At 34.8% G+C, this 25,646-nt stretch overlaps 1 protein-coding gene across 10 annotated transcripts in view; it reads right to left on the bottom strand.

The window, feature by feature from the left end:
- The window catches only part of ST7L (suppression of tumorigenicity 7 like), a 125,404-nt gene that overhangs the window by 35,717 nt on the left and 64,041 nt on the right, over positions 1–25,646 (bottom strand). For all 10 annotated transcript variants that reach the window (XR_012379319.1, XM_073896132.1, XM_073896135.1 and 7 more), the window contains 6 exons: positions 20,881–20,959; positions 13,109–13,263; positions 11,263–11,360; positions 10,883–10,997; positions 9,149–9,221; positions 7,989–8,091 (listed from right to left, as the gene is read on the bottom strand). Coding sequence is in view for 9 of the 10 variants with exons in the window: in XM_073896132.1 (XP_073752233.1) it covers positions 7,989–8,091; positions 9,149–9,221; positions 10,883–10,997; positions 11,263–11,360; positions 13,109–13,263; positions 20,881–20,959 (623 nt within the window). In the remaining variant the exon portion in view is untranslated. The remainder of the gene's footprint in view (positions 1–7,988; positions 8,092–9,148; positions 9,222–10,882; positions 10,998–11,262; positions 11,361–13,108; positions 13,264–20,880; positions 20,960–25,646) is intronic.

Below are 25,646 nucleotides of genomic sequence, written 5' to 3'. Positions count from 1 at the left end.
CACATTGCTGGTGGGAATGTAAAACAGTGCAGCCACTTTGGAAAACAGTTTGGAAGTCTCTCAAAAAATTAAACATGGAATTATCATATGATCCAACAATTCTGCTACTAGGTTTATAGCCAAGAAGTGAAACCACATGTTCACACAAAAGCGTGCACATGAATATTCATTGAATAATTATTCAAAATAGCCAAAAAGTGGGACCAACCCAAATGGCCATCAATTGATGAATAAAGAAAACGTAGTCTTATCCATATAATGGAATATTATTCAGACATAAAAAGGAATGAAGTATTGATACATGCTACATTATGCTAAGTCAGACACAAAAAGGCCACATATTCTCTGATTCCAAATCCACAGAGACAGAAAGTAAATTAGTGGATGCCAGAGATTAGGGAAAAAAAGAATGGGGAGTGACTGTTAATAGGTACAGGGTTTCATTCTGGGGCAATGAAAATGTTCTAGTATTAGATAGTAATGATGATTGTAGAGCCTTAAGAATATACTAAAAACCACTGAATTTTGTACTTTACAAGGGTGAATTTTATGGCATGCGAATTATCTCAATTAAAAAAATACCTTCTATAAAACTCTGATGGTTGGATAATAAAGGATATGAGACACTAGAATGACTGAAACATGGTGTTGTGGAATAGTCAAAAGGTATGAAACATTTTCTACTCTTAAAAAAGAACCTATTTAGGGCGCCTGGGTGGCTCAGTTGGTTAAGCAACTGCCTTCGGCTCAGGTCATGATCCTGGAGTCCCTGGATCGAGTCCTGCATCGGGCCCCCTGCTTGGCAGGGAGTCTGCTTCTCCCTCTGACCCTCCCCCCTCTCATGTGCTCTCTCTCTCATTCTCTCTCTCTCAAATAAATAAAATCTTTAAAAAAAAAAAAAAGAACCTATTTCTATAGTAGCTGAAAGATGCACAATCTTTTTCTTGTTTGGCGACTAAAAAAAATTTTGAACCAAAGCCATAGCTAGGTAATGAAGAACAAGTCAAAACCCATGAAAACATGCTGTTCTAATTTTTTGCTATTACTATCATAGTTACTGTACACTGAAATTCATTCAGTAGATTAAAAAAATCTGTACAATCGATATTAATGAAATATCTAAAGTGAATTCATAGCCTGAAGAGATTTATGTGATCTTTCTCTATTGCGCTTCTAATAGTTTCCAGCTTTAACAAATTGCACAGCTCGACCTGCAGCCATTTCTGTTGTAGTTATGTGGAGAGTTGCCAAAAAATATTTCCTGCTAAAATAGCTTTATCCTTTGTCATTTTACTGGTAAGAGTCATACAACATTTGACAAATTTGTGTAATAAATTTGTTTGTTTGTTTATTTATTTATTTATTTATTTATTTATTTATGTATGTATGTATGTAAAGGTCACTGTTCATTAGGTTAAATAAGCTATCACAACCCGCAGTTGAAGTTTGAGGAAGAAAACTCCTAAAGCCCTTTATGTTTCCTTGGCTCCAGCTGAAAGACAGGGACAGAGAACATAATTGGTGGAGGGGGGATCTGAATCAGTACATACTTCATCACTTGTAAAACCCTAGCAAAAATGGCCTTACAGACCAGAGCTCTCTAGTTCATATAACGCCAATGTTATTTAGGTGGGATATTATCTAAGTTGTTGGAGCTTAAATTTTCTCCAAAAAACCTTAATAATGATCCTCTTTAAAAATACCCAGCCTACAGTGTGTATCCACATACAATACTGTAAGGCTTATAGCACCATTCTACTTAGCTAGATATTTTGATAGAGTGGAACTGTCAACTGGCTTTGATGTTTAGCTGGGGGAAAATACTTAAATTTCTACCTACAAATAGAAATGATTTAAAAATGTTAAAGTATATACACATTATATACTAAATACATACTTATATTAAATTATATATTACGGTTTTACTGAGATATGTATTTCATGTCACAGAATTCACCATTTTAAATATACAGTTCAATGATTTTTAATGAATTTATACAGTTGTGCAACCATCACCACAAAAAGCTCCCTCACGCTGGTCTGCAATCAATCCATGCTCCCATCCCCAGCTCCAGGGAACCCCTGGTCTGCTTTTTGTGTCTATTGTTTTCCCTGCTTGAGAAATTTCATATTAGTGAAATCATATAATATGTTGTCTTTTGTGTCTGGTTTCTTTCACTTGGCATAAAGTATTTGAGGTCCATCTATGTTGTTACAAGTACTTATAGTTTATTCCTTTTTAGTGCTAAGAAGTGTTCCATTGTATGGAGATAACTACAATTTATTTGTTCACTCACCTGTTTCTGGACTGTTTCTAGTTTTGGGCTATTGTGAATAATACTATTATGAACACTTGCATACAAGTCTCTGTATGGACATAAGTTTTTATTGCTCTTGGGTAGATATCTAGGACTGAAATTGATGGGTCATAAGGCCAGCATATGTTTAACTACAAAATTGTTTCCAAAGTAGCTATACTAATTTATATGCCCAGCAGCAACTTATTGTTTCTCCACATTTTGCCAACGCTTGATTTTGTCAGTCTGAGTATAGCCATTTGAGTGGGTATAAAGTAATATCATATTGTGCTTTTAATTTGTATTTCCCCAATGACTAATGATGCTATCTTCTCATGCGCTTATTACCTATTCATATATCTTCTTTGGTGAAGTGACTATTGAATCCTTTGCTAATCACTTTTTTTTTTTTTTAAGATTTTATTTATTTGACAGAGAGATACAGCGAGAGAGGGAACACAAGCAGGGGGATTGAAAGAGGGAGAAGCAGGCTTCCCGCGGAGCAGGGAGTCCGATGCGGGGCTCGATCCCAGGACTCTGGGATCATGACCTGAGCCGAAGGCAGACGCTTAACCACTGAGCCCCCCAGGCACCCCGCTAATTACTTTTTAATTAAGTTGTTTGTCCTCTTATTATTTAGCTGTAAGAGTTCTTTATAAGTTCTGGATATGGAACTTTAACAGTATATTTGCAAATATTTTTCCCTAGTCTTTGGCTTTCCATTTTCTTAATGATGTCTTTTGAGGAGCAAACACTTTAAGGAGTCCAATTTATCCACTTTTTTATGGATCATGCTTTTGAAGAAATCTTTGCCTAACCCAAGGTCACAAAGATTTTCTTCTGTTTCCTTCTCTAAGTTTTGTAATTTTACCTCTTACGTTTAGATCTATGTTCCATATTGACTTCAATTTTGTAAATGGTGTGAAGGAAGGGTCTGGGTTCTTCTTTCTTTTTTTTTCCTCCATATAGATAACTGATTGTTCCAGCACCATTTGTTCCAGCCCCATAAAAAAGACTATCCTTGGCACCCATTGCCTTGGAATTCTTGTTGAAAATCAATTGATGGGGTGCCTGAGTGGCTCAGTCGGTTAAGCAACTGCCTTCGGCTCATGTCATGATCCCGGAGTCCCAAGATCAAGTCCCGCATCAGGCTCCCTGCTTAGCGAGGAGTCTGCTTCTCTCTCTGACCCTCCCCGCCCCTCAAATAAATAAATGAAATCTTTAAAAACAAAAGAAAATCAATCATCATGAAGTGAGTTTATTTCAGGTTTATTTATTGTCTTCTATTGATCTATATTTTAATATTTATGCCAATATTATTTTAACTACTATAGCTTAAAAAGGTCTTGAAATTGGGTAAACTTGGGTAACTTCCAATTTTGTTCTTTCTCAAAATTGTTTTGGCTATTCTATGTCCTTCGCATCTTCTTATCAATTTTAGGATGAGCTTGTGAATTTCTACAAACAGGCCTGATAGGATTTTAATAGGAATTAGATTGAATCTACAGATCAGTTTGGGGAGAACTGTGGTCTTAACAATATTGTCTTCTAATCCACATACATGGTACATATCTCCATTTATTTAGGTCTTCTTTAACTTCTCGTGTGTTTAAAGTGGGGAAAAAAAAAAAAAGGATCCCTAAAAGCATTATAGACTCTCTAAAGCAGATTCAATCTGGAGATTAATATATTTTATCTATCTAACAGTTTATTTTCTTTTAAAGATTATTTATTTATTTGCCAGAGAGAGACACAACGAGAGAGGGAACACAAGCAGAGGGAGTGGGAGAGGGAGAAGCAGGCCTCCTGCCGAGCAGGGAGCCTGATGCGGGGTTTCGATCCCAGGACCCTGGGATCATGACCTGAACCGAAGGCAGACTTAAGCTTAACGACGGAGCCACCCAGGCACCCCTCTATCTAACAATTTAATTTAACTAGGGCAATGCCTGGGATTTCTACTACCCTCCCTCCACCCAAGTGCCTCCAGCAGTAGTTTTGAAGACAAATGCACAATGCACATTATCAGAATTGTTACTGCTGAGAATACACTTTGCATGAGAGCATTTTTGAAGCAGAAAACAAGTCCACAACTACAGGGTGCAGATTTTGTTATTTTGAGTGGGAACTAAAAAAAAATTTTAGACACCTTAGGGATGTATTTAATTTGAATAGTTCTGATTAATAACTGCTGCTTACCTTCTCAAGGGGGAACAGATTTCTACACTATCCTGGATAACAACAATAAAAATCACTTCTGAAATGTTCACTGTGTGTCAGGCATTCTTCTAAGCACTTTAAAAATATGAACTCATTTAATCTTAATAACAACTCTAAGGAATAAGGATTATTAGCCCCATTTTATACACAAGGTCACTCAAGTCCAGAGAAATTGAGTAACCTGTTCCAGGTCATACAGCTAGGAAGTAATGGAGCCAGAATTCAAACCTCGGCAGTGTAGCTGCAGAATCCATTCTCTTAACCACTCTGCAGCATGAGAGAGCAGAGCATTTCATATAGAAGGATTTTCAAACTTCTGCTTCCAGTAATTGAAGACTGGATAATTCAGATCAACCCTCTCAAACAACAAAATATTTTTAAAAACCTAATCAAATACATCAGGGAATTAACAAAGGGTAAGGAATTAACACATAGTCCAAAGAAGGCAGCAATAAGAGAAGCAACATTTGCCAATTCCGGACCAGATGGCTAAGAGGCTGTTCATTTTTTATGCCAGTTTTATAAGGTTAAAGGAACAAAAGTCAGGAGTTCCTGGTGTTTTAAGAGTGAGAGCCTTGGTAAAATCCTCAGGATTAAACTGGGACCCAGAAAAGCTTCATCCTAGGAATAAGAGTGAACAAGAAATAAACCCAGACATTCATGGATTTCAGCCCAGTTTCTAGTCATCTGGGGAGACCAGAAAATATCAGTCCCTGAAATTGAATTAAGATGATTCTGTCCTGCTGGTTGCTTCTTCTAAGCATGTAAGAGCAAAGAAAATCCTCTCTGAAGGACGATACTATTATCTGAGGTTTCAAGTTATTTCTACATTTTTTTTACATCAAAATACCGGGTACGTAGTCAAAGAAAATCAGGCATAAGAGAAAACAAGACAAGAAGAAATAATGTAGCAGAAAAAAACACATAGAAACAGACAGAAGTTCCAGATATGTGGATTATCAGAGAAAGACTTTAAGATAACTACTTTAAACTATTTTCAAAGAGATAAAAAAGTATATTTTAAATTTTGGCAGAGAATCACAAACTATAATTAACACAAGAGATGTGAAAAATAAAAAGAAATTCAAGAATTGAAAAATGTTTCAAAGGAGTGAAATCATAGAGTATGTTCTCTGGCCATAATGCAATTATGCTAGAAATCACTGATAAAAAGATAATCTTCACATGTTTGGAAATTAAGAAACAGCTAAATGGAATAAATTTATCTCTAAAGATATATTTAGAAAGAGGAAATCAAGATGGAAATTAGAAAATATGTTGAATTAAATTAAACAAAAAATACTGCTATCCAATGCAGTTAACATTGTACTTAGAGGTTTACCGACTTGAACAAATATTTTAGAACGAAGAAAGTCTGGAAAATAATGTGTTAATTTAAGTACCTATATAAAAAGATATAGGAAATAAAAAAATAATAAAATAGAGCCAAAGAAAGTTGAAAAAAGCCCATAAAGAGCAGAAATGAATGAAGCAGGAAACAAATAGTAGAGCAGATTGATAAAGCCAGAGCTTGGTTCTTTGCAAAGACTAATAAAATTGATAGATCCCTGGGGAATCTGGTTAAGAAAATAAAAAAAAACTAGTGTTAGGAACTAAACAGTGGATATCACAATTGATCCTGCAAACATTAACAAGATAACAAAAGGATTTTATGAAATCTTTGTGCCAATAAATTTCAAAATTTTGATGAAATAAATTCCTAGAAAAATGTAACAACAAAAACCAACACAAGAACAAATTTGAATGTCATGGAATGGCTAAAGAAACTAAACTTGTAATTAACCTATTAAACTAATGAAATGAAATTTGTAATGAAAATCCTTCTCACAAAGAAAACTCCAGAATCAGGAGTGCCTGGCTGGCTCACCTGGTAGAGCATGGGACTCTTAATCTTAGGGTTGTAAGTTCAAGCCCACCTTGGGTATAGAGAATACTTTAAAAAAAATAAAATCTTTAAAAAAAGAAAAGAAAACTCCAGAATCAGACAGCTTTATCAGCAAATTCTACTGATCATTTAAGGCAGAAATAATTCTAATTTTACATAAATTACTCCAGAGAATTTAAAAAGAGAGAGAGAAACCACTCCTTATTTTATAAAGCCAACAATAAAAAGTATAAACCAAAAGTATAGGAAAAAAAGAAAGTGAACATAATTAATGTCAGAATAGTGATTACCTTTAGGCAGGAGGGAAAGGTATAACCGGGAAAGGGCAGGCAGGTGGGTTTCTGGGGACTGGCAATATTGTTTCTTGACCTCAGTAGTAGTTTCCTCTCATTTGCTTTATAATAAATCACTAAGATGCACATTTCTGCTTTTTACACTGCTGTATGTGTAATATAAGTCATAATAAAATTTTTATTTAAATTTATGGGACCAGTGTCAGTTAATAAGAGAATGGTATGAATATTTGTTGACTGTTCAGTAATTTTCTTGATTCTACCTATATTTACTCTAACAGACTTATAACTTCCACTTCTTGGAGATAATCTTTTAGAGATTAATCTCTTTAATGTTTACTTGCTTCCAAATTCCATTAACGCACATTATACTGGAATCAATAGTTATATTACATTTAGTAATAAAGGTACCTATTCTTGAATATTCTATACTTCTTAACATGAAGCATTACTTCTAAAACCCAAAATTTAATCTTGGGTGACAAGACACGAAGATTAACTAATAATCTGTATGTCTGCAGGGTGTACAATATAAAGACAAATGAGATGGGTATAGTTTTATCTGGGACTAAATAAACATCAACTCGGCATTTTTTCTGGGAACTTCCACATCTGTTTCCTATCATTGATTATTTTAATCTATTTGTCTTCAGTCTTTGTCTATCTAGCCCTAGTTCAAAACGCAGGCATCTGTCTAGATGTAAAAAGCTTTTACAGTAACGGGAAATTTGATTTAATGATCTGAAAAATGAATGATCTTTTATTACGACCACGCCATTTTATTTCTTCTCTGTAACTAAAGTAAAAGGAACTGCTAAGTGAACACATTTCAAATTTTATTTTGAGAGCAATTACAAAGCCTACAGTGAACTACTACTATTCACCTCTCTGTATGTCTTTAAGATTCCCTTTACAGTCAATAAGTATCAAAATTTAACAGACTTGGGGTGCCTGGGTGGTGCAGTCGGTTGAGTGTCCAACTCTTGGTTTCAGCTCAGGTTGTGATCTCAGCGTCATGAGATCGAGCCCTGCCTCAGGCTCCGTGCTCAGTGTGGAGTCTGCTTGGGGTTCTCTCCCTCTCCCTCAGCCACTGTCCCCAACGTGCACGCTCATGTGAGCTCTCTCTCTTAAATAAATAAATAAATCTTTAAAACAATATATAACAGACTGAAATAATTCTGACTAGAATTATAGAGACCCAAACTTTGGTCTACATACTTTCATGAATTTGATAAACTCAAATAAATGTAGCATTTTCATCATAAAATTTCTCACTTTTGGAACATGAGGATTAAATTCCACAGCTCTATGAATTGCTTCCACAGCATTGATTTCTGCTGTGCTTAGCCCTCTTCTGGAAGCTGTTTCAGGAGAAAATCTGTAAGAAAACCACAACATGAAAAAATTAATATAAAAATCCATGGATTTTGATCATAATCTAACTTTCTGAAGCAGGGGTTTTTGGTGAAAGCCAAAGATAAAGCCAAATAACTACTAAACATGAAATAAAGCCCTTGGGTCAACATATAAAGAAGGGCAGCATAAGAAATGGAAATCTTCAAGTTTAGGTAGTGAAAGCCCTCACAAGTCCACTGGCACGTTCTGGGAAAGGTGATAAAATAAGAAATGCTACATAGGGACATCCAGAGAATCTCATGAAATAGAGGTACATTCTTATAAAATTTTCACTGAGAGGAAACAGACTGTGAATATTCCATTCTAATTCATATTGAGGCATAGTAATTTAAGGCAAAAGAAAATGGTTGCCCTTTGGTTTCTGAAAATCTTATCTGTGGAATAAAGAGAAATTCATTAAGGACAGCCAAAAAGACAAGGGAAACAGAATAATGTAGAATTATAATCTCAGAACAGACAGCATGAAACTATTTCCCTACCACACACCTTATCATCATCATAGCTACAATGTACTCCATGTACACAACCATGCTACAGTATCATTATTCTCATTTTACAGAAAGGAAGAGACTCAAACTGATTAACGTGCCCAAAGTTCCACAGCTGGTATACAGCAGACTGTGAACTGGAATCCAGGTTTATTTAGCTCTAAAAATCATGCTCACTACATTGGTAAGAAGCCTCAAAGTCCCATGAGATCAAGGGTTATTCAAAAGGAAATAGGGAGGAAAAAGCATTGTTTAAAGTCAGTGGTGAAAAACAATACAGGTTTCCCCTGCGATCTGCAAGTAGAGCGTTCCTAAGAAACCTTTCCTAAGCTGGAATGGTGTAAAGGGAAGAAGCAATTACCATTTCATAAATGTGAGCATCCTGTTCGGATTTCTTTCAGTTAGCAAACACAGGTATTAATGCAAGTGTTTTATAAAAGTGAAGTGGCATAAAGTGAACTTTCAGATAGCAGGGGAAACCCACCTTGAGTTTAGTAGTCTTTCTGAATTACTCTAGTTTTCAATACTTACTTATCTGAAACAGTCCTTGTCTTCAATAGTGCTGCTGTATAACAGATTGCTGCTGACTTTGGAAGGCTTATATCTGTAATTGTAATTTTCAACTTAGGTAAGAATCACAAAAAATATCTTAAGACAATTTTTAATAAGAATAATTCCTGGTACAAATTCAATAGATAAAAACTAAGATTCAGGGGGAAAAAAAAGAAATATTAAAAGAAGTTAAATACAGGTAATACAACACGTGATTTTAATTTTTTCTTCTTCCAATGTTTTTGTATTTTCTACATTGTCTTACAGGATTTTTTATAAAATAAAAAAAAGAATCAGGAATTATAATATAGTTAGTTATACCAATCCTTTCTTAAAGAATGCCCAAAATAATGTTATCAGGAGAGTAGTACTAGTGAACTCTCTCGAAGTTTTAGATTCCAGAGTTACACCAGCAAATCGAGAACTAAAGAAATAAATTTGCTTTTAGCTTCTACAAGATTCTAGAATGGTAAAAACTGGGGAATCATAAAAACAGCTGAAAATACAGAAGCATACATAAGTTGTTAGTTTTATTTTATTTTGAATAAATCAGGTCCTATCTGATTTTTTGTATTTGGATGCTAAGCTTATTCACTGTATCATAAGCAGGCCACACACCCGATAAGATTCACATGGAAAGAATTTCTCACAAATTTCTCCATAAGCCTACACTATTGTGATGCACTTGTAAGAATTCCAGATGTTTAAAAGAAATAAACTTCTCTTTCCAAGTGTGACACATTTCAAACTTTCCAAGTCATGGGGATTCCCAAGCTAATGGCTAGGAACTTACAACAGAACAACGGTGAATATGTGACCTGTACATATGTTATAGTGAAAGATATGACCAGCAAGATTATGCTAGTTAGGATGTTTTCATCTGGATGTTAAAAGCTGATGCCTCACTCAGAATGAGGAGAATGGTCATGCTTCTTAAAAATTCTCCCAACTCCATTTGTGGTGAACTGGCACTGTTTAGTATAATAATAAAAATAGCCAATATATATCGACTTCTTACTATTGGAAGACTAGTAAACAAAGAAATGGAATACCTGGATTTAAGTGTTAGCTTGCCACACTTACTGGCTGGGACCTTACCCAATTACTTAACCTTCTTCAACTCCAGTTTCCTTTTTCTAACAAGAGTAAACAAACTTGTCCTACCACCTCACAAGATTATTATACTGATCATATGAAATAACAAATTATACTTTGTAACCAAAAAGCATCGTAAAAATGTTATTCTGAATTTCTTATACATACCATAAAGCAACTTCTGTTAACTGTCTCTGACACTCCAAAACAAATGAGGTACCATCCTATGTCCATAGCACCCCATACTTTTCCAATTATCTCACCTAACACATTATGCTTCAATATAACTACTATTCATTTGTCTGTATGTTCCTTTACTAAACTGGAAATCCTACAAGGACTAAGTCCATGTCTTCTTCTTCACCATTGTATTCCAAGCCCCTCACTCAATAAACAAATGAATAAATTTTTACAGAAGAAAAGTTCCTGCTTGTAGGCTTTTGCTCCCAAAAGTCTTGATAAAGAAAATACTATAACTTGTATCCATGGATTCTAAATACTGACTAGTAAGAATGGGAAGAGAAAATCAAAGAAATACCACAATAGGATCACATTTATGATTACATAACTGAAAAAAATATTTTAACCATGCTATCAACTAAGTCAATTATCACTCACCATCATATTTTGCTAGGACTGCCTGAACATCTGCATAGGCCTGTAATTCTAAAAGTGATTCTAGGAGATTCTCATGGATGTTCAACATGGTAAGAGGAGGAAATTCTTTCATCAACTGTACATTAAAAGGAAGAAAGATTAAAATTATAGCAAAGGAACTCAATAGAGCTGAATCTGATTCATTAAGGTAGAATTCTTTAGTTTCTTAACAAAACTGTGGAAACTCAACCCTTAGAAGTACATGTATATTAATAAATAGCTTGTTATAAAAACTACCAATTAAAAAACAATGATTTTACATTAAAATAATTGGCAACTTAAACCACATTTTCAGTTTTTGAAGGAAGAAATATAAACATCCAATCATCAAACTTACTTACATCTCTCATTATTTTTACTGCTTCTCTTATTCTTCCTAATTTTCTTGCACACATTGCTAATCTTCTTTTAATATATACCAGCACATTGGTATCTCTTCCTATTTAAAAAAAAAAAATGACACAACTATCACTTTGTATTACGAAGTACTATTTCATTAACATATTATCCATTAACTGTAAGTAATTATTTGCTTACCCTGGAAGTTTCAATTAAAATTAAACTGTCAGAATGGAAGACTATTAATGATTATTGAATTTGGGTGACTAACATTGAATGGGGGTTCATTATACTGTTCTATTTTTGTATATGTTTGAAGTTTTTTATAGTAAAAGCTTAAAATCTGCGGGGTGGGGGGACGGGTTAGCCTGGTGATGGGTATTAAGGAGGGCACATTCTGCGTGGAGCACTGGGTGTTATGCACAAACAACGAATCATGGAACACTACATCAAAAACTAATGATGTAATGTATGGTGATTAACATAACAATAAAAAATGAAAAAAGAAAAAAGAAAAAAAGAAAAGTTCAGTCTTTAAAAAGCAAAAAAAAAAAGCTTAAAATCTATCTATCTATCTATATATATATAGAATTACTTTTGCCTCTAACAATAAGTAATCTGAATACATTATATATAAATTAATCAGTTTAAACTTGACAACTATATTTTAATATTAACATAAAAGAAATATACACATTAATAGGAAAAACTAATTCTGACCTATTATTTTGGGTTTCTGCCTAAACAATCTATTATTTTAATATTCTCTATTGTTTGAACTGACAAACAAAAGATGTTCGAAACAAAATCTCCATGGCTAGTGTGAACTTTTGCTCAACAGCTCGTAATTAACAAACTATAAAACTCTGTCTAGTAAGAGCTCACAAATATTTCTGTAACTATCTCAGAATCATATTTGAGATATACAAAGACAAATGGCATGGCTTTTTCACAGATGTAGTTTCATTAGTTCCAGACTGCAAAATTATATATTCCCACAGTTGTGTGCTATAACAACATACATTAAGGAAACATACTGTATACATCAATATTTAGTTTGGAGAGAAAACATTATCCAAATTTTAATTTCTACAAACAAAAGATTTAGAACTTAACTGCTAGCAGATAATGCATTATGTAAACATATTTCAATTTATTGCCTAATATCTGCCAAAATCATTAAACTAAAACCCTCTGGCCACGAAAAATAGCAGGAAGCAGCAGCTTCTACAGATTCTAACATCTTTGGTGGAAGTATCTCAATAGTAACCGAGAGAGCATCCCTAAGAGAGGAAAGAATCTCAGTTGCTTGGGCCCATATGTTCTCAAACATATCATAGAGAAAAGTCAAAGAAAGAAAGAATTGATGCCACATGTAGAGCTGATGTTATACTAAAGGGGTTACTTCCTGGCACTGTGTGGAGGTACATACAGTCTGAAGGGCACACCAAATGATGTACTTCTACTACTGCTTGGGGGGAAGGGTGAGGATAAAGGTAATAGCTGCTTATCATTACGAGAAGGCTCTCCTGAATCCTGGATATTTTTGAGCTGTGCTTCTCCAATGACTAGCCCAATTCTCACATGAAATGAATTACCTTGAGTCTCAAAGCAGCACATCTCTCAATAACCAAAGCACATTTGTTCCGTTCCGCAAGCATTCTCTAGCTAATGCCTATTTGTCTTGCTGGCTTGTAGACATAATAGATAGTTATCTCTTATGAAAAGAAGCTAACTTCTAAGTATTAAGGGTTGTTTTCATTATTGTTGTTGTGTGTCCTAAAGATAAAAGAGCCAACTGCAGGAGCTAAATAAAAGACAGGTAAAAATCAGTTCAAATTTGCTTACTCAGTTGAGCTTCATGCTGAGGACTTTGGTGCTGGCACTGCTGTGACCGCCTGTAAATTGTTTCTCCTGCCTTGAGTGCCTGTTTAAATAATCTTTCAGCATCTACAATAGTTGTCGCTTCTTCCTCAGCCAGTAGAACGTATGCAGTGGCGCAGCTATGAAGAAAGCAAGCAAGGCAATTTTAAGTAAAATGGTGAAGAAGTATTTTCTCTTGGATATGCCCTTTGTTCTGCATCACATTTCCCTACCTTTACCTACACTTTCCATCTCTTGAAGAAGAAAAAAAACCTTCACTCAATATTCTAATTTATTAGGGGTATATTGGTATGTTTTTTATGTGTTTCCACAGTTTTTCTCCTTTCCTACTTTTCTTTTCTTCACTTTATTTTCTATCTGCTTTACTTCTCTATCTATACTCTAACTGCTTGTCTCATATTTTCCTTTTGTGAAAGGGTGGAAAATAAGATCTATAAAGAATTACCTAAAAAGTAGTTCAAGGGACTATATACTCTAGGGGTCATGCCTGCTCTTAGCTACTATATACTTTGTAATATGCCCCTAACAGGGGCAAGTATGGGAGAGGGTGAAGATTGAGAAGAAAGTCCCATGGCCAACTAGGCACCTTTAACATTTGACTTTGGAATATATCATTCCAGGACTATCCCTTTTTCCCAACCCTGAGCCTTCCTTCTGCGCACTGCCCCATCCTCTCTTGGACTTAGCCTCAATCGTATTACAGCAAAACTTCCTTGGTCTGAATTCTAGTCTTTCTTCCTACACTGCTGCTCTTACTCATCACACCCAGGGTCACTCCAAGTTTCCTTTCTTCATCCCACTAAAACACAAAGATTTCTCTTTGTATCAGTTATGTCAAAAGCTGGATAATAAGGTAAGTTAACTTGTTTGGGGGTAAAAAAGAGAAACAAAAAGTTTCCTTTCCATTCCCAGAAACAGCAAACCCACATCCTAGTTCTTCTGGAGACAATGTCCTAATTCTGATTATCTAAGCTTGCACTGTCCAGTACTGAAGTCCTTCGCTACATGTAGTTATTGAACACCTGAAACGTGCCTAGTCCGAATTGAGATGTGATGTCAGTGTAATGTGCACACTGGAGTTTGAAGACTTAGAATAAGGTAAAATCCTTTAATAGTTTAAGAAATATATCAATTATATGTTAAAATAATATTTTAATAGATGGAATATAGCTAAATAAAATATATTCGTTAAATTAATTTCACCTATTTCTTTTTACTTTTAAACTCTGGCTACCAGAAAATTTAGTTACATATATGGTTCATGTTATATTTCTATTGAACGGTGTTTAAACAAGAGAAGAGAAATTGTTGGCAAAAGTATAAGACCAGGCATGAAACAAAAATGATGGCGGGGGGGCGGTGCCTGGGACTCTTGTTTTCAGCTCAGGTCATGATCTCAGGGGTGTGAAATCGAGCCCTGCGTTGGGCTCTACGCTCAGCAGGGAGTCTGCTTGGGATTCTGTCTCCCCCTCTCCGCCTGCCCCTCCCCCCATTCACATTGTCTCTCTAAAAAAATAAATAAATAAAATCTTAAAAAAAAATGATGGCAGGGGCACCTGGGTGGCTCAGCTGGTTGGGCGAATGCCTTCGGCTCAGGTCATGGTCCTGGAGTCCCTGGATCGAGTCCCACATTGGGCTCCCTGCTTGGCGGGGAGTCTGCTTCTCCCTCTGACCCTCCCCCCTCTCATGTGCTCTCTCTGATTCTCTCTCTCTCATAAATAAAAATCTTTAAAAAAATAATAAAAAAATGATGGCAAGGTAGCTATCAAACAGCTGGAGACAAGGAGGAAATTTTGAATTCAGAAAATGCAAATCGGACCATTTCAGCATCCTTCAAATAGTACACTAAATTGAACTATATAACAATTTCACTAACCAACAGAGATTTCTCCATTACATATATTAGATTTCTCTGAAACATTACATATATTGCTGCTTTAAACACTAGGCTCCCAAACTGCGATTCTAAGCCCAATTCAAATGTTCTTAAATAATAAAATAAAAACATTTTTAAAAGATCTAGATGGGTATAAACTGATGCAGTAGAATCAAAATATAAATATTTTAAATTACAGTTTAGCTATATGATAAAAAGATTCTTTCCTCTGAGAGCTTTCCTGTATTTGTTCAAAAAATATATATATATAGGATTTTATTCATTTATTTGACAGAGAGAGACACAGTGAGAGAGGGAACACAAGCAGGGGGAGTGGGAGAGGGAGAAGCAGGCTTCCTGTGGAGCAGGGAGGCCGATGTGGGGCTCGATCCCAGGACCCTGGGATCATGACCTGAGCCGAAGGCAGACGCTTAACAACTAGCCACCCAGGTGCCCCAGTTCAAAATATTTTTAATGGAGATGTTAATACAGAAATTAATTTTATGAGTATTGAATGAATCTCACTGTTAGGAAGGTTGGTTTTTTTTAATTAACGTAAAATTCACATAATAAAATTAGCAATTTTAAAGTATGTCATTCAGGGACTTGTAATATATATACAAGGTTCACTCATGTAGCATGGAGCAGTATTTCATTCCTTTTTATGACTAATATTCCACTGTGTAAACATACCAATTCTGTTTATCCAATCATCATCAGCTGATGGACATCTGAGTTGGTTCCAGTTTGGGGCTATAATAATATTGCTGTAAACACCTGCTTTTAGTACTCTTCAGTATATGCCTAGGTGTGGAACTGCTGGGTCATATAATAGTTCTAATTTTATCTTTTTGAGGAGCTGCTGCACTGTTTTCCACAGTGGTGATACCATTTTACATTCCTCTGCAATGTATGAGGGTTCTTATTTCTCCATATTTTTGCAAACACTTGGTATTTTCTGGAGGTTTTTGTTTTTGTTATACCCATCTTATGAAGTGGCATGTCACTGTTGTTTTCGTTTTCATTTTCATTTCCCTAATTATGAATGATGCTGAGCACCTTTTCACGTGCTTATTGGTCATTTATATGAATGTCTGTTTGAATCCTTCTTTGAAGAAATGTCTGTTGAAATCCTTCATCCATTTTTAATTGGATTATCATTTTGTAACTGAGTTATAAGAATTCTTGATATATTCTGGATACTGGACTCTTATCAAATATGGCTTGCAAATATTTTCTCTCATTCTGTGGGTTGCCTTTTCACTTTCTTGATAGTATCCTTCAACGCACAAAAGCTTTTAACTTTGATGAAGTATAATTTATCTAATTTTTTCTTTGTTGTTGCTTGTGCTTTTGGTGTCATATCTAAGAAAACATTGCCAAATCCAGCCATAAAAATCTGTCCCTACGTTTTCTTTCTCTGTCTTGGCACTTAAATTTAGGTCTTAGATTAACTTTTATTTTGTTTTTTGAATTAATTGTGCATGATATGAGTTAAGGGCTGCTTTTGTATGTGGCTATCCATTTGCCCACCATCACTTAATGAGAAGACTATTCTTTCTCCATTGAATGGTCTTGGCACCCTTGTCAAAAATCGATTGACCATAGGGGCTCCTGAATGTCTCAGTCGGTTGGGCACCCAACTCTTGGTTTCAGCTCAGGTCATGATCTCAGGGTCATGAGATCGAGCCCTGCTTCAGGAACCCCACTCAGTGCGGAGTCTGCTTCTCTCCCTCTGCCCCTTCTCTCACTCTCTCACTCACTCTCTCTCTCTCTAAAATAAATAAATCTTTTAAAAAAATCAATTGACCATAAATGCATGGGTTTATTTCTGGACTCAACTTGATTCCATTAATCTAGATGTCTGTTTTTATGATTTAATTACTGCAGCTTCATAGTAACCTTTGAAATCAGGAAGTGAGTTTTCCAACTTTGTTCTTTTTCAAGGTTGTTTTGGCTGTTTGAGGACTCTTGTAATTCAATGTGAATTTTAGAATCAGCTTGTCCATTTCATAACAACAGCAATTGAAATTTTGATAGGAATTGGACTGAATTTATAGATCAACGTGAGGAGCGCTGCCATCTTAACAATGTTAAGTATTCCAACTAATAAACATGGGATGTCTTTCCATTTATTTAGATATTCTTTAACTTTTTCAACAATACTTTGTCATTTTTAGTGTACAAGTCTTACACTCTTTGGTTAAATTTATCTTTAAGTATTTTTTTTTAAAGATTTTATTTTAACACTTTTGATGCTATTGTAAATGGAATTGTTTTTTAAATTTCTTTTTCAGGGGTGCCTGGGTGGCTCAGTCAGTTAAACGTCTACCTTCAGCTCAGGTCATGATCTTGGGGTCCTGGGATCAAGCCCCGCATTGGGCTCCCTGCTCTGTAGGGAGTCTGCTTCTCCCTCTCCCCACACCCCACTCTCTAATAAATAAATAAAATCTTTAAAAAAAATAAATTTCTGGGGCGCCTGGGTGGCTCAGTCATTAAGCGTCTGCCTTTGGCTCAGGTCATGATCCCAGAGTCCTGGGATCAAGCCCCGCATCAGGCTCCCTGCTCAGCAGGAAGTTTGCTTCTCCCTCTCCCACTCCCCATGCTTGTGTTCCCTCTCTCGCTGTGTCCCTCTCTGTCAAATAAATAAATCCTTTAAAATAAATATCTTTTTCAGACTGTCTACTCCTAGTGTATAGATATATGACAGATATAAGGAAGGACTTGTTTCTGCCATTTTCCTATTTGTTTTCTGTATGTCCTGTAGACAATAACTTTGTTGAACTCTTTTGCTAGCTATAACGTTTTTGTGTGGATTCTTTTGAGATTTTCTATGTATCAGATCATATAATCTGTGAATAAAGATAGTTTTTTAACTTTTTCCTTTCTGATTTGGAAGCCATTTTCCCTCCTTCTTCTTGCCTAATTGCACTGGCTAGCACTTCCAGTACAAGGTTAAATAGAAGTAGAGAAATGATGTCCTTGTCTTATCTTGATCTTAGAAAGAAACCTTTCAGTCTTTCATCTGTAAATATGTAGTTAGCTGTGGGTTCTTCACAGATGTCCTTTATCAGTTGGAGGAAGTTTCCCTCTATGCCTTTTTTATTTCTTAGTGTTTTTATCATAAAGTAGTGTAGGATTTTGTCAAATACCTTTTCTATATCAACAGAGATGACCATGTGGTTCTTATTCTTTTTTCTATTAATGTGGTATCTTACATTGACTGATTTTCATATTTTAAACCACCCTTGCCTTCTTGGGACAAATACCACTTGTTCCTGGTGTATAATTCTTCTAATATGCTGCTGGATATGCTGTGCTAGGTATTTTGTTGAGAATTTTTGCATCTATATTCATAATGGATTAGTCTATAATTTTTGTTTCTTGTAATGTCTTTGTCTGGTTTTGGTATGAGGGTAATATTGGCTTCACAGGATGAGTCAGGAAGAGTTACTTCCCTTCTATTTCTTTGAAGAGTTTAAGAAGGACTGGTGTTTATTCTTCTTCTAGTTCTTGGTAGCAATTGCCAGTGAAGGGATCTAGTCCTCGGTTTTCTTTGTTTGGAAGTTTTTAAATTACTGATTCCACCTCTTCACTTGTTATAGGTCTACTCAGATTTTCTATTTCTTGAATCAGTTTTGGTAGTGAGTTGTTAGAAATGTGTCCATTTATCTAATTTATAAACATATAATTGTTCACTGTATTCAGCTTTTAATTTCTGTAAGGTAATGTTCCCGGTTTCATTCTTAATTTCAGTAATCTGAGTCTTCTGTCTTTTTTAATTGGTCAGTCTAGCTAAAAGTTTGTCAATTTTGTTGATCTTTATTTTTTTAAGATTTTATTTATTTATTTGACAGAGAGAAAGAGCACACAAGGAGGAGGAGCAGCGGAGGGAGAGTGAGAAGCAGGCTTTCCACTGAGTCCGGAGTCCAACACGGGGCTTGATCCCAGGACCCTGGGAGCATAACCTGAGCCAAAGACAGACGCCTAACCGACTGAGTCACCCAGGTGCCCCAATTTGGTTGATCTTTTAAAAAACCAACCTTTGGTTTCATTGATTCTATTGCTTTTCTATTCTCTATTTTGTTTATCTCACTCTATTCTTTGTTACTGCCTTCCTTCTGCTTGTAGTTTAGTTGGCTCTTCATTTTCTGGTTTCTCAAGGTATAAAGTTTATCGATTTGAGATCTGTTTTTCTTTAGTATTGTGTTTACAGTTTCCACTTTCTCTGTATCTCTTAAGTTTTGGTATGTTGTGCTTTCATTTTCACTCATCCATCCCAAAGTATTTTCTATCTTTTCTTTGTAATTTCTTCTTTGACTCACTGGTTGTTTAAGACTCTTGCCTAACTTCCACATATCCCAATATTGTGAAATTTCCAAATTTCCTTGCATTTTTGATTTCTAATTTTATTCCACTGTGGTTGAAGTACGTTATATAATTTCAATCTTTTGAAATTTATTGAAAATTCTTTATATCTAACATATGATATATCCTAGAGAATGTTGCATGTACACTTGAGAAGAACATGTATTCTACTATTGTTGGATAGAATGCTATAAGGATGTCTGTTAGGTCTAGTTAGTTTATAGTGTTGTTCAAGTCTTTCATTTCATTGTGTATCTTTTGTCTAATTATTCTATCCATTACTGAAATGGTGTTGAAGTTTCCAACAACTGTCTATTCCTCCCTTCAATTCTGTCAGTTTTTGCTTCATATTATTTTGGGTCTCTGTTATTAAGTGCATATAAGTTTATAATTGTTGTATCTTCTTGATGAATTAAACCTCTTTTATTATTATATAATGTAATTATCTTATAAAATTTTTGTTGGAGCATCTGGGTGGCTCAGTTGGATGAGCATCTGGCTCTTGATTTCAGCTCAGGTCATGATCTCAGGGTTTTGGATCGAGTCCCGTGTTGGGCTCCGTGCTCAGCACAGAGTCTGCTTGTCCCTCTCCCTCTTTTCCTCCCCTTGCTTGCTCTCTAATAATTAAAAAAAATTTTTTTTGTCTTGAAGTGTATTTTGTCTGATATAGGGTAGCTACTGCAACTCTCTTTTGGTTACCATTTGCATGGAATATCTTTTTCCATACTTTTACCTTCTACTTCTTTGTATCTTTGTATCTAAAATGAATCTCCTATAGACAGTTTTTGAGTTCCCTACACTGATTTTTGCTCCACCTTGGGAAGGTCTTCTTAATAATGATAATATATCTTGGGGGGCGGGGTTGTTGAGGGATACAGGGGACAATACTAAATTCACATCATTCAGGAAGCATTCCTTGATTAACCCCAACTGAGGCCATATTTTACTCTCGGCATTTATTTAGTATCAGATTAATACTTATTGATCTGTTTCACTTAAATATTAGGTTAACTTATGATTTTACATTTTGCCTTTTCAAAATATAGAACTGACAGAAAGAGCTATAAAAATAAATGCTACATTTTACTTATTTTGAATCCTCTTTGCATGCCTCCAATCCCATTAGCAAGTAAAGTTCTCAGGACTGAATGAATGCTTTAAATGAATGATTTAAATGAAAAACAAAATTTAAAAAGGTGACATAAGTATTTTAGTACTCTTTAACTATCAAGAATTATCACCAGTTAGATCAACATTCTCTATTTAAAAAAGTATCTCTAGGATAATTTCTATTCAAAAGCACTGATAGGTTTGTAATTTCAGAAGCAAAGTACAGATGTCTGTGAACACTGCAAAATTTGTCTCTAGTATAGAAAAAAAGGAAGGGGATTGTTAATGACTCCAAGTGTCTTAGGAAGAGACATAAGAACATGAAATCATTTGCCTGAGTTTCCTTCAAAACAAACTTACTTTCCATATATTTCAAACTTACTCATTGTTTAATTCTAAAGCTTGATAGGCTGCTTTGATTCGAGCTGGAGGATTTCTTTCCCTCCATGCCTTCTGCATAACTGTAGGAAAAATATTTCAAAAAGTAGATGAGATGGTAAACATAAATAATCTTATGCAAAACGTTTGAAGAATGAGCTAGGAGAGTAAACAAAGATTTAAATAACATGTTCTTAAACATAAGAAACTAGAAATTGGGGTGTCAGTTCACCTTAATCTTATGAGAAATTTAAATTAAATTTGGAAGCATCACACATAAGAAAAATATATTCTTTCTCTGATTTAAGTACAATATATAAGGTATTTAATCCAGTTAATTACACCATTATTATACCTGAACATTTATATTTTTAAATGCATACTAAAATTATGTGACATCAAATTATAATCAATATGAAATATTTTAGTTCTTTTATCACTTTGAAAAGGGCCTATGGAACTGTTAAAAATATACGAAACACTTAAAAACAAAGTCTTTGTCTAATCAATGATTCAATCCAGGAAGAATGTTTGAATTTGCATTTTGTACAAAAGGGTGGAAAAAGCAATTAATTTAGAATTTAGTACATTTATGGAAAATGTCTCTACCAAGATTCAACAAAAGCCTGAATTAAGATCTCTCTAAAATAATAATATTAGTTTTGCTACCAATTACTCTACCAAAATGAAAATTTAATACCAATAAATACTAAATAAAATTTCATACTAAACAATAAGTTTGTTAAAAATTAAACAAACAAATAAACAAAGTAGATTCATGAAACTATCTGGCCTATTTCAAGTTTGATAAGAAAAATAGAGAATCTATGAATGTTGCTTTTGGAACAAAACCTACAACTGTCCAGAAAGAATAATGTGGAAAATGTTTGAGTTTTCCTTTGGAAACAAAATATTAGTCTTGGCCTAGAAAAGAAGACAATATATTTCACTTGTGTTACAAAAATACATTTCTCATATCGAACATGTCACCAGCTGTCTGACAGCTAATGCTTCCTGAACTTGACAAATTGATGCAAGTCAGCACCCATCTGATAATAACCAGGTAAAGAATAGGGTTTTGCTGAAACATTAAAATATTACAAAAAATTAAGAATAATATTAAACTTGCCAGTTTTAATGATGGGGCTTTCTTCTTTAACTTCCATGATTTAACTGACAAGTCAAATTTGGATACTGAAATCTTAATCAACATTTTAAATAGCTATTTGGTATTCTAGTCTATTAAGTATATGTCAAAATTTATTGAAATAATTCCTTTAAATTATTAAGTCACACCCAATTTTTTGCTAATTATAGAAATGTTGTAATAACCATCTTTCAACATCTACCTTTGCATGCCTGACCCAATATTTCCTTTCTGGAAGTGGAATCGTTGATTAAAATGTATGCATCTTTTAAAAGATTTTGGATATAAACTGCCAAACTCTTCTCAATAAGATTGTATTAATTTACATTCTTTCAGGCAGTGGAGGAGAGTGACTATATCCCTACTTAGCAACACTGAGTAGTATCAATCTTTGCTAATTTAATACATGGAAACTTCTTTGCACTTCTTTCTTTTTTACTAAGGTCATCTGATCCACCTTTAAGCATTTTTTCTTATTCGTATTCTTAAGTTTTCAACTGCTCTATCCAGACTTTCAAGATTAATCCTCACAACTTATTCAGTTCCAAGTCAAAGGGGAAAGGGGAAATAAAGTACAAGAAGAAAAATTTATATTTCTTTCTAAAACAAGGCTTAGGAGTAATTAAAAGGAAAATGCTGATTTAGTATTTAACTGTCCTCTTTTCTTTTTTAATGCAAAAAGGTGGTTTTATTAAAGCACAGGGACAGGACCCGTGGGCAGAAAGAGCTGCTCAACTGTCCTCTTTAAGAGCTCTTGATATGCTTAAAAAACAACACAAAGAATCAGCAATTCAATCAAATTTATCTATTTTTTTAAGTTAAATAATATTCCAATATGCTATCAAGCAGAAAAGAGAACAGTCAATCCCAAGATCAGGGGTTATAAATGTAGATGCCTATAAAGACGAAGCAGAAAACATAGATGTGTAAACTAAAAGCATGCACACTCTCTAAAGAAGAGTCACAGCTTGGGTCTAATTGATTATTACAAGGTGGACTTACAGGTCCAGTTTTGCCGTATTTTCCAACTTCTAAAAAGTGTAAATCTGGGTTTAAATGTTAAATCTCCTGATTCGTAAGTGTTGAAGAGAAAATACCATGAAAACAAATTATTCCAAAAACACTGCTGACCGGGGCGCCTCTATGGCTCAGTTGGTAGAGCATGAAACTCTTGATCTCAGGGTTGTGAGTTCGAGCCCCACGTTGGGTATAAAGATTACTTAAAAATAAAATCTTAAAAAAAAAAAACGAAAAAAGAATACCGCTGGCTGGCCCTGAAGATATGTTTGTTTTCTGCCTTAAATAAATAAATCAGTAGGATGAGAACAGAATCTACTAACTTAGTAACTGACAATTCATCAAGAGAAATTTGTAACACCACACATATGTATACATTTTTTAAAATAAAATTACAGATATAAATCATTACCTTTATGTGAGTGTCTGAAAAGATCAAAATGGATCAATTCACTGATGGGGTCTGTCCTTGAGCTCGGTATTTTCATGGGATTATGCATACCTCTAGAAGTACACGAAACTTTGCAAGGACCAAAACAGCATGCGTGGTTTTAAGAAAACCAATTTATAAAGTCTCAACATTATATGACTCATTCCTAGAACTGAACTACTTGAAGAATGTTCCTCTGATTGGTCTATGCATCATGCTGATTTCCCTTTCCTACCCAACATCTGCTTCCCCACTCCCCAAAAGATATATTCCCTTCTTCTACTTTACAGAAAAAACTCTTACTTCTCACCCCTCCTGAATCTTTCTAAGGTGCAATCCCTAAAGTGTAAAAATCTCCAAGTGCCCAAAGGACAATTCAAAGTTTGGGTTTTGGGAAAGCCATTTTTTTGTCAAGGCACCTACAACAGGTATTCCTTTTACTTAATAGTGAAGCTTGGCTTTAGAAATAAGAGTATTCTAGTCCCTGGATACTCTGAATGCAAGTATGTTATAGGGGAGGGAGTGATAATTTTTATCAGTTCCACTCATCAGCACCCCTCGCCTCTTACTGTCAAAGAATGTGTTGCTACTAAGGGAAGGTCCCCTCACAACAAGGCAAAGGGGGCACTAGTAAAGGATAATAGGGGCGCCTGGGTGGCTCAGCCAGTTAAGCAGCTGCCTTCGGCTCAGGTCATGATCCCAGGGTCCTGGGATCGAGCCCCGCATCAGGCTCCCTGCTCAGTGGGGAGCCTGCTTCTCCCTCTCCCTGCCTCTCTGCCTCTCTGCCTACTTGTTCTCTGTCAAATAAGTAAATAAATAAAATCTTTAGAAAAAAAAGGACAATAAAGGCGGTGGAATCTTATTTTGGCGAAGTGATAGGCTCTAGGCAAAGCTCCAAGAATTATCTATCTTTCCGTCTTAGACTCTAAATTCTAAAGAGAAATGGCTGTCATAGGGAGGCATGTTAACATGTTTATTTGACTTAAAATGAAGTCAGACTTTTCTGTCAGAAAGTCTGATTTGGTTGATAGAATTGACAATGAGAACTTACCCGGCCAACAAGGTTATATGGAGAACATTTTCTAAAGCTGAAAATACCAAATATGTAGCTCCAAGGATTTGACAAAAATATAACTAAAGTACATGATACCATTTAGAACCTTATGATAAAAGGAAATTAAAATTTTTAAAAACTTACACAAAAAATTTTACTGTGGAAAAGCATGTGTGATAGGACTCTCAAGTATATAATAATTATAATAAAATAATATAGAGGTGTGAAATGGATGAGTTCAAGAAGCAAAAGGACTCACATAAAATTTACTACTGCTAAAGAGTATTCATCGATGTCTTTTTCAATGGATAATGGTGGGTATCAAGTCATTAGATTTCTTGAGATACATTTAAATATAGGGTATTCTAGTTTTATTTTCAACTATCTTTAATATGCTAAAAATCATATTCTTTGCAATTATTTAATCTTACGAGGTCAAGTTAAAAATGTTTGAAAGGATACATAGTTTTTCAAAATCCTTTAGGAGATAAGTGAACAAAAATGTTTAAGAGCACAGTTTTAGTGGATAGCCATGGTTGCTATTTGAAAAGCCCGCCAATGTCTGCAATTCTGCTTGTGATACGAAGGTAAAGCCCAATTTCTAGAGTTACTTTTAGAGTCAACTTTAGTCCTTAAAGTTAACATAACATACTAATTTCTATTTCTGTTATTTCCCCAACCCAACACTTTTGCCGTTAATATAAACACTAAGCATGTAAACATAACGTAATTCCTTTTTCTATTTCCAATTAAATCCATTTATGTAACCATTCCAAAGATCCTTGGATTTCCTGCTATCATCCACCCTTAGTATACTTAGTCCAACAGATATAGATCCCAAAGAATTCACTTCAATGCTGGAAAACTGGCTATTTTTCAGATCCTTAGTGGTGATTTTCTTTTGCCTATCACTATGGTGAGTAGAAGCAGTAGTAGTATAGTGGTTAAGAGTCAGACCTGACCTTGAAAATCCAGCTTTATCATTTATTAGCTAGATTACTTGGCATATTACTTGATTTTCCTTTGCCTGCCTGCCTGCCTTCCTTCCTTCCTTCTTTCCTCCCTTTTTTCTATTCCTTTATTTCTGAGGCTGATATAGTGCCTATCTCATAAAAATGGGAA

This window comes from Callorhinus ursinus, unplaced genomic scaffold, assembly GCF_003265705.2.
Source record: "Callorhinus ursinus isolate GAN/ISIS: 27379988/994484 unplaced genomic scaffold, GSC_fseal_2.0 scaffold9, whole genome shotgun sequence".
In the NCBI taxonomy this organism is placed as follows: domain Eukaryota; kingdom Metazoa; phylum Chordata; class Mammalia; order Carnivora; family Otariidae; genus Callorhinus; species Callorhinus ursinus.
Note: the sequence above shows the minus strand (reverse complement) of the source record. Positions and strands in the feature narration are given on the sequence as shown.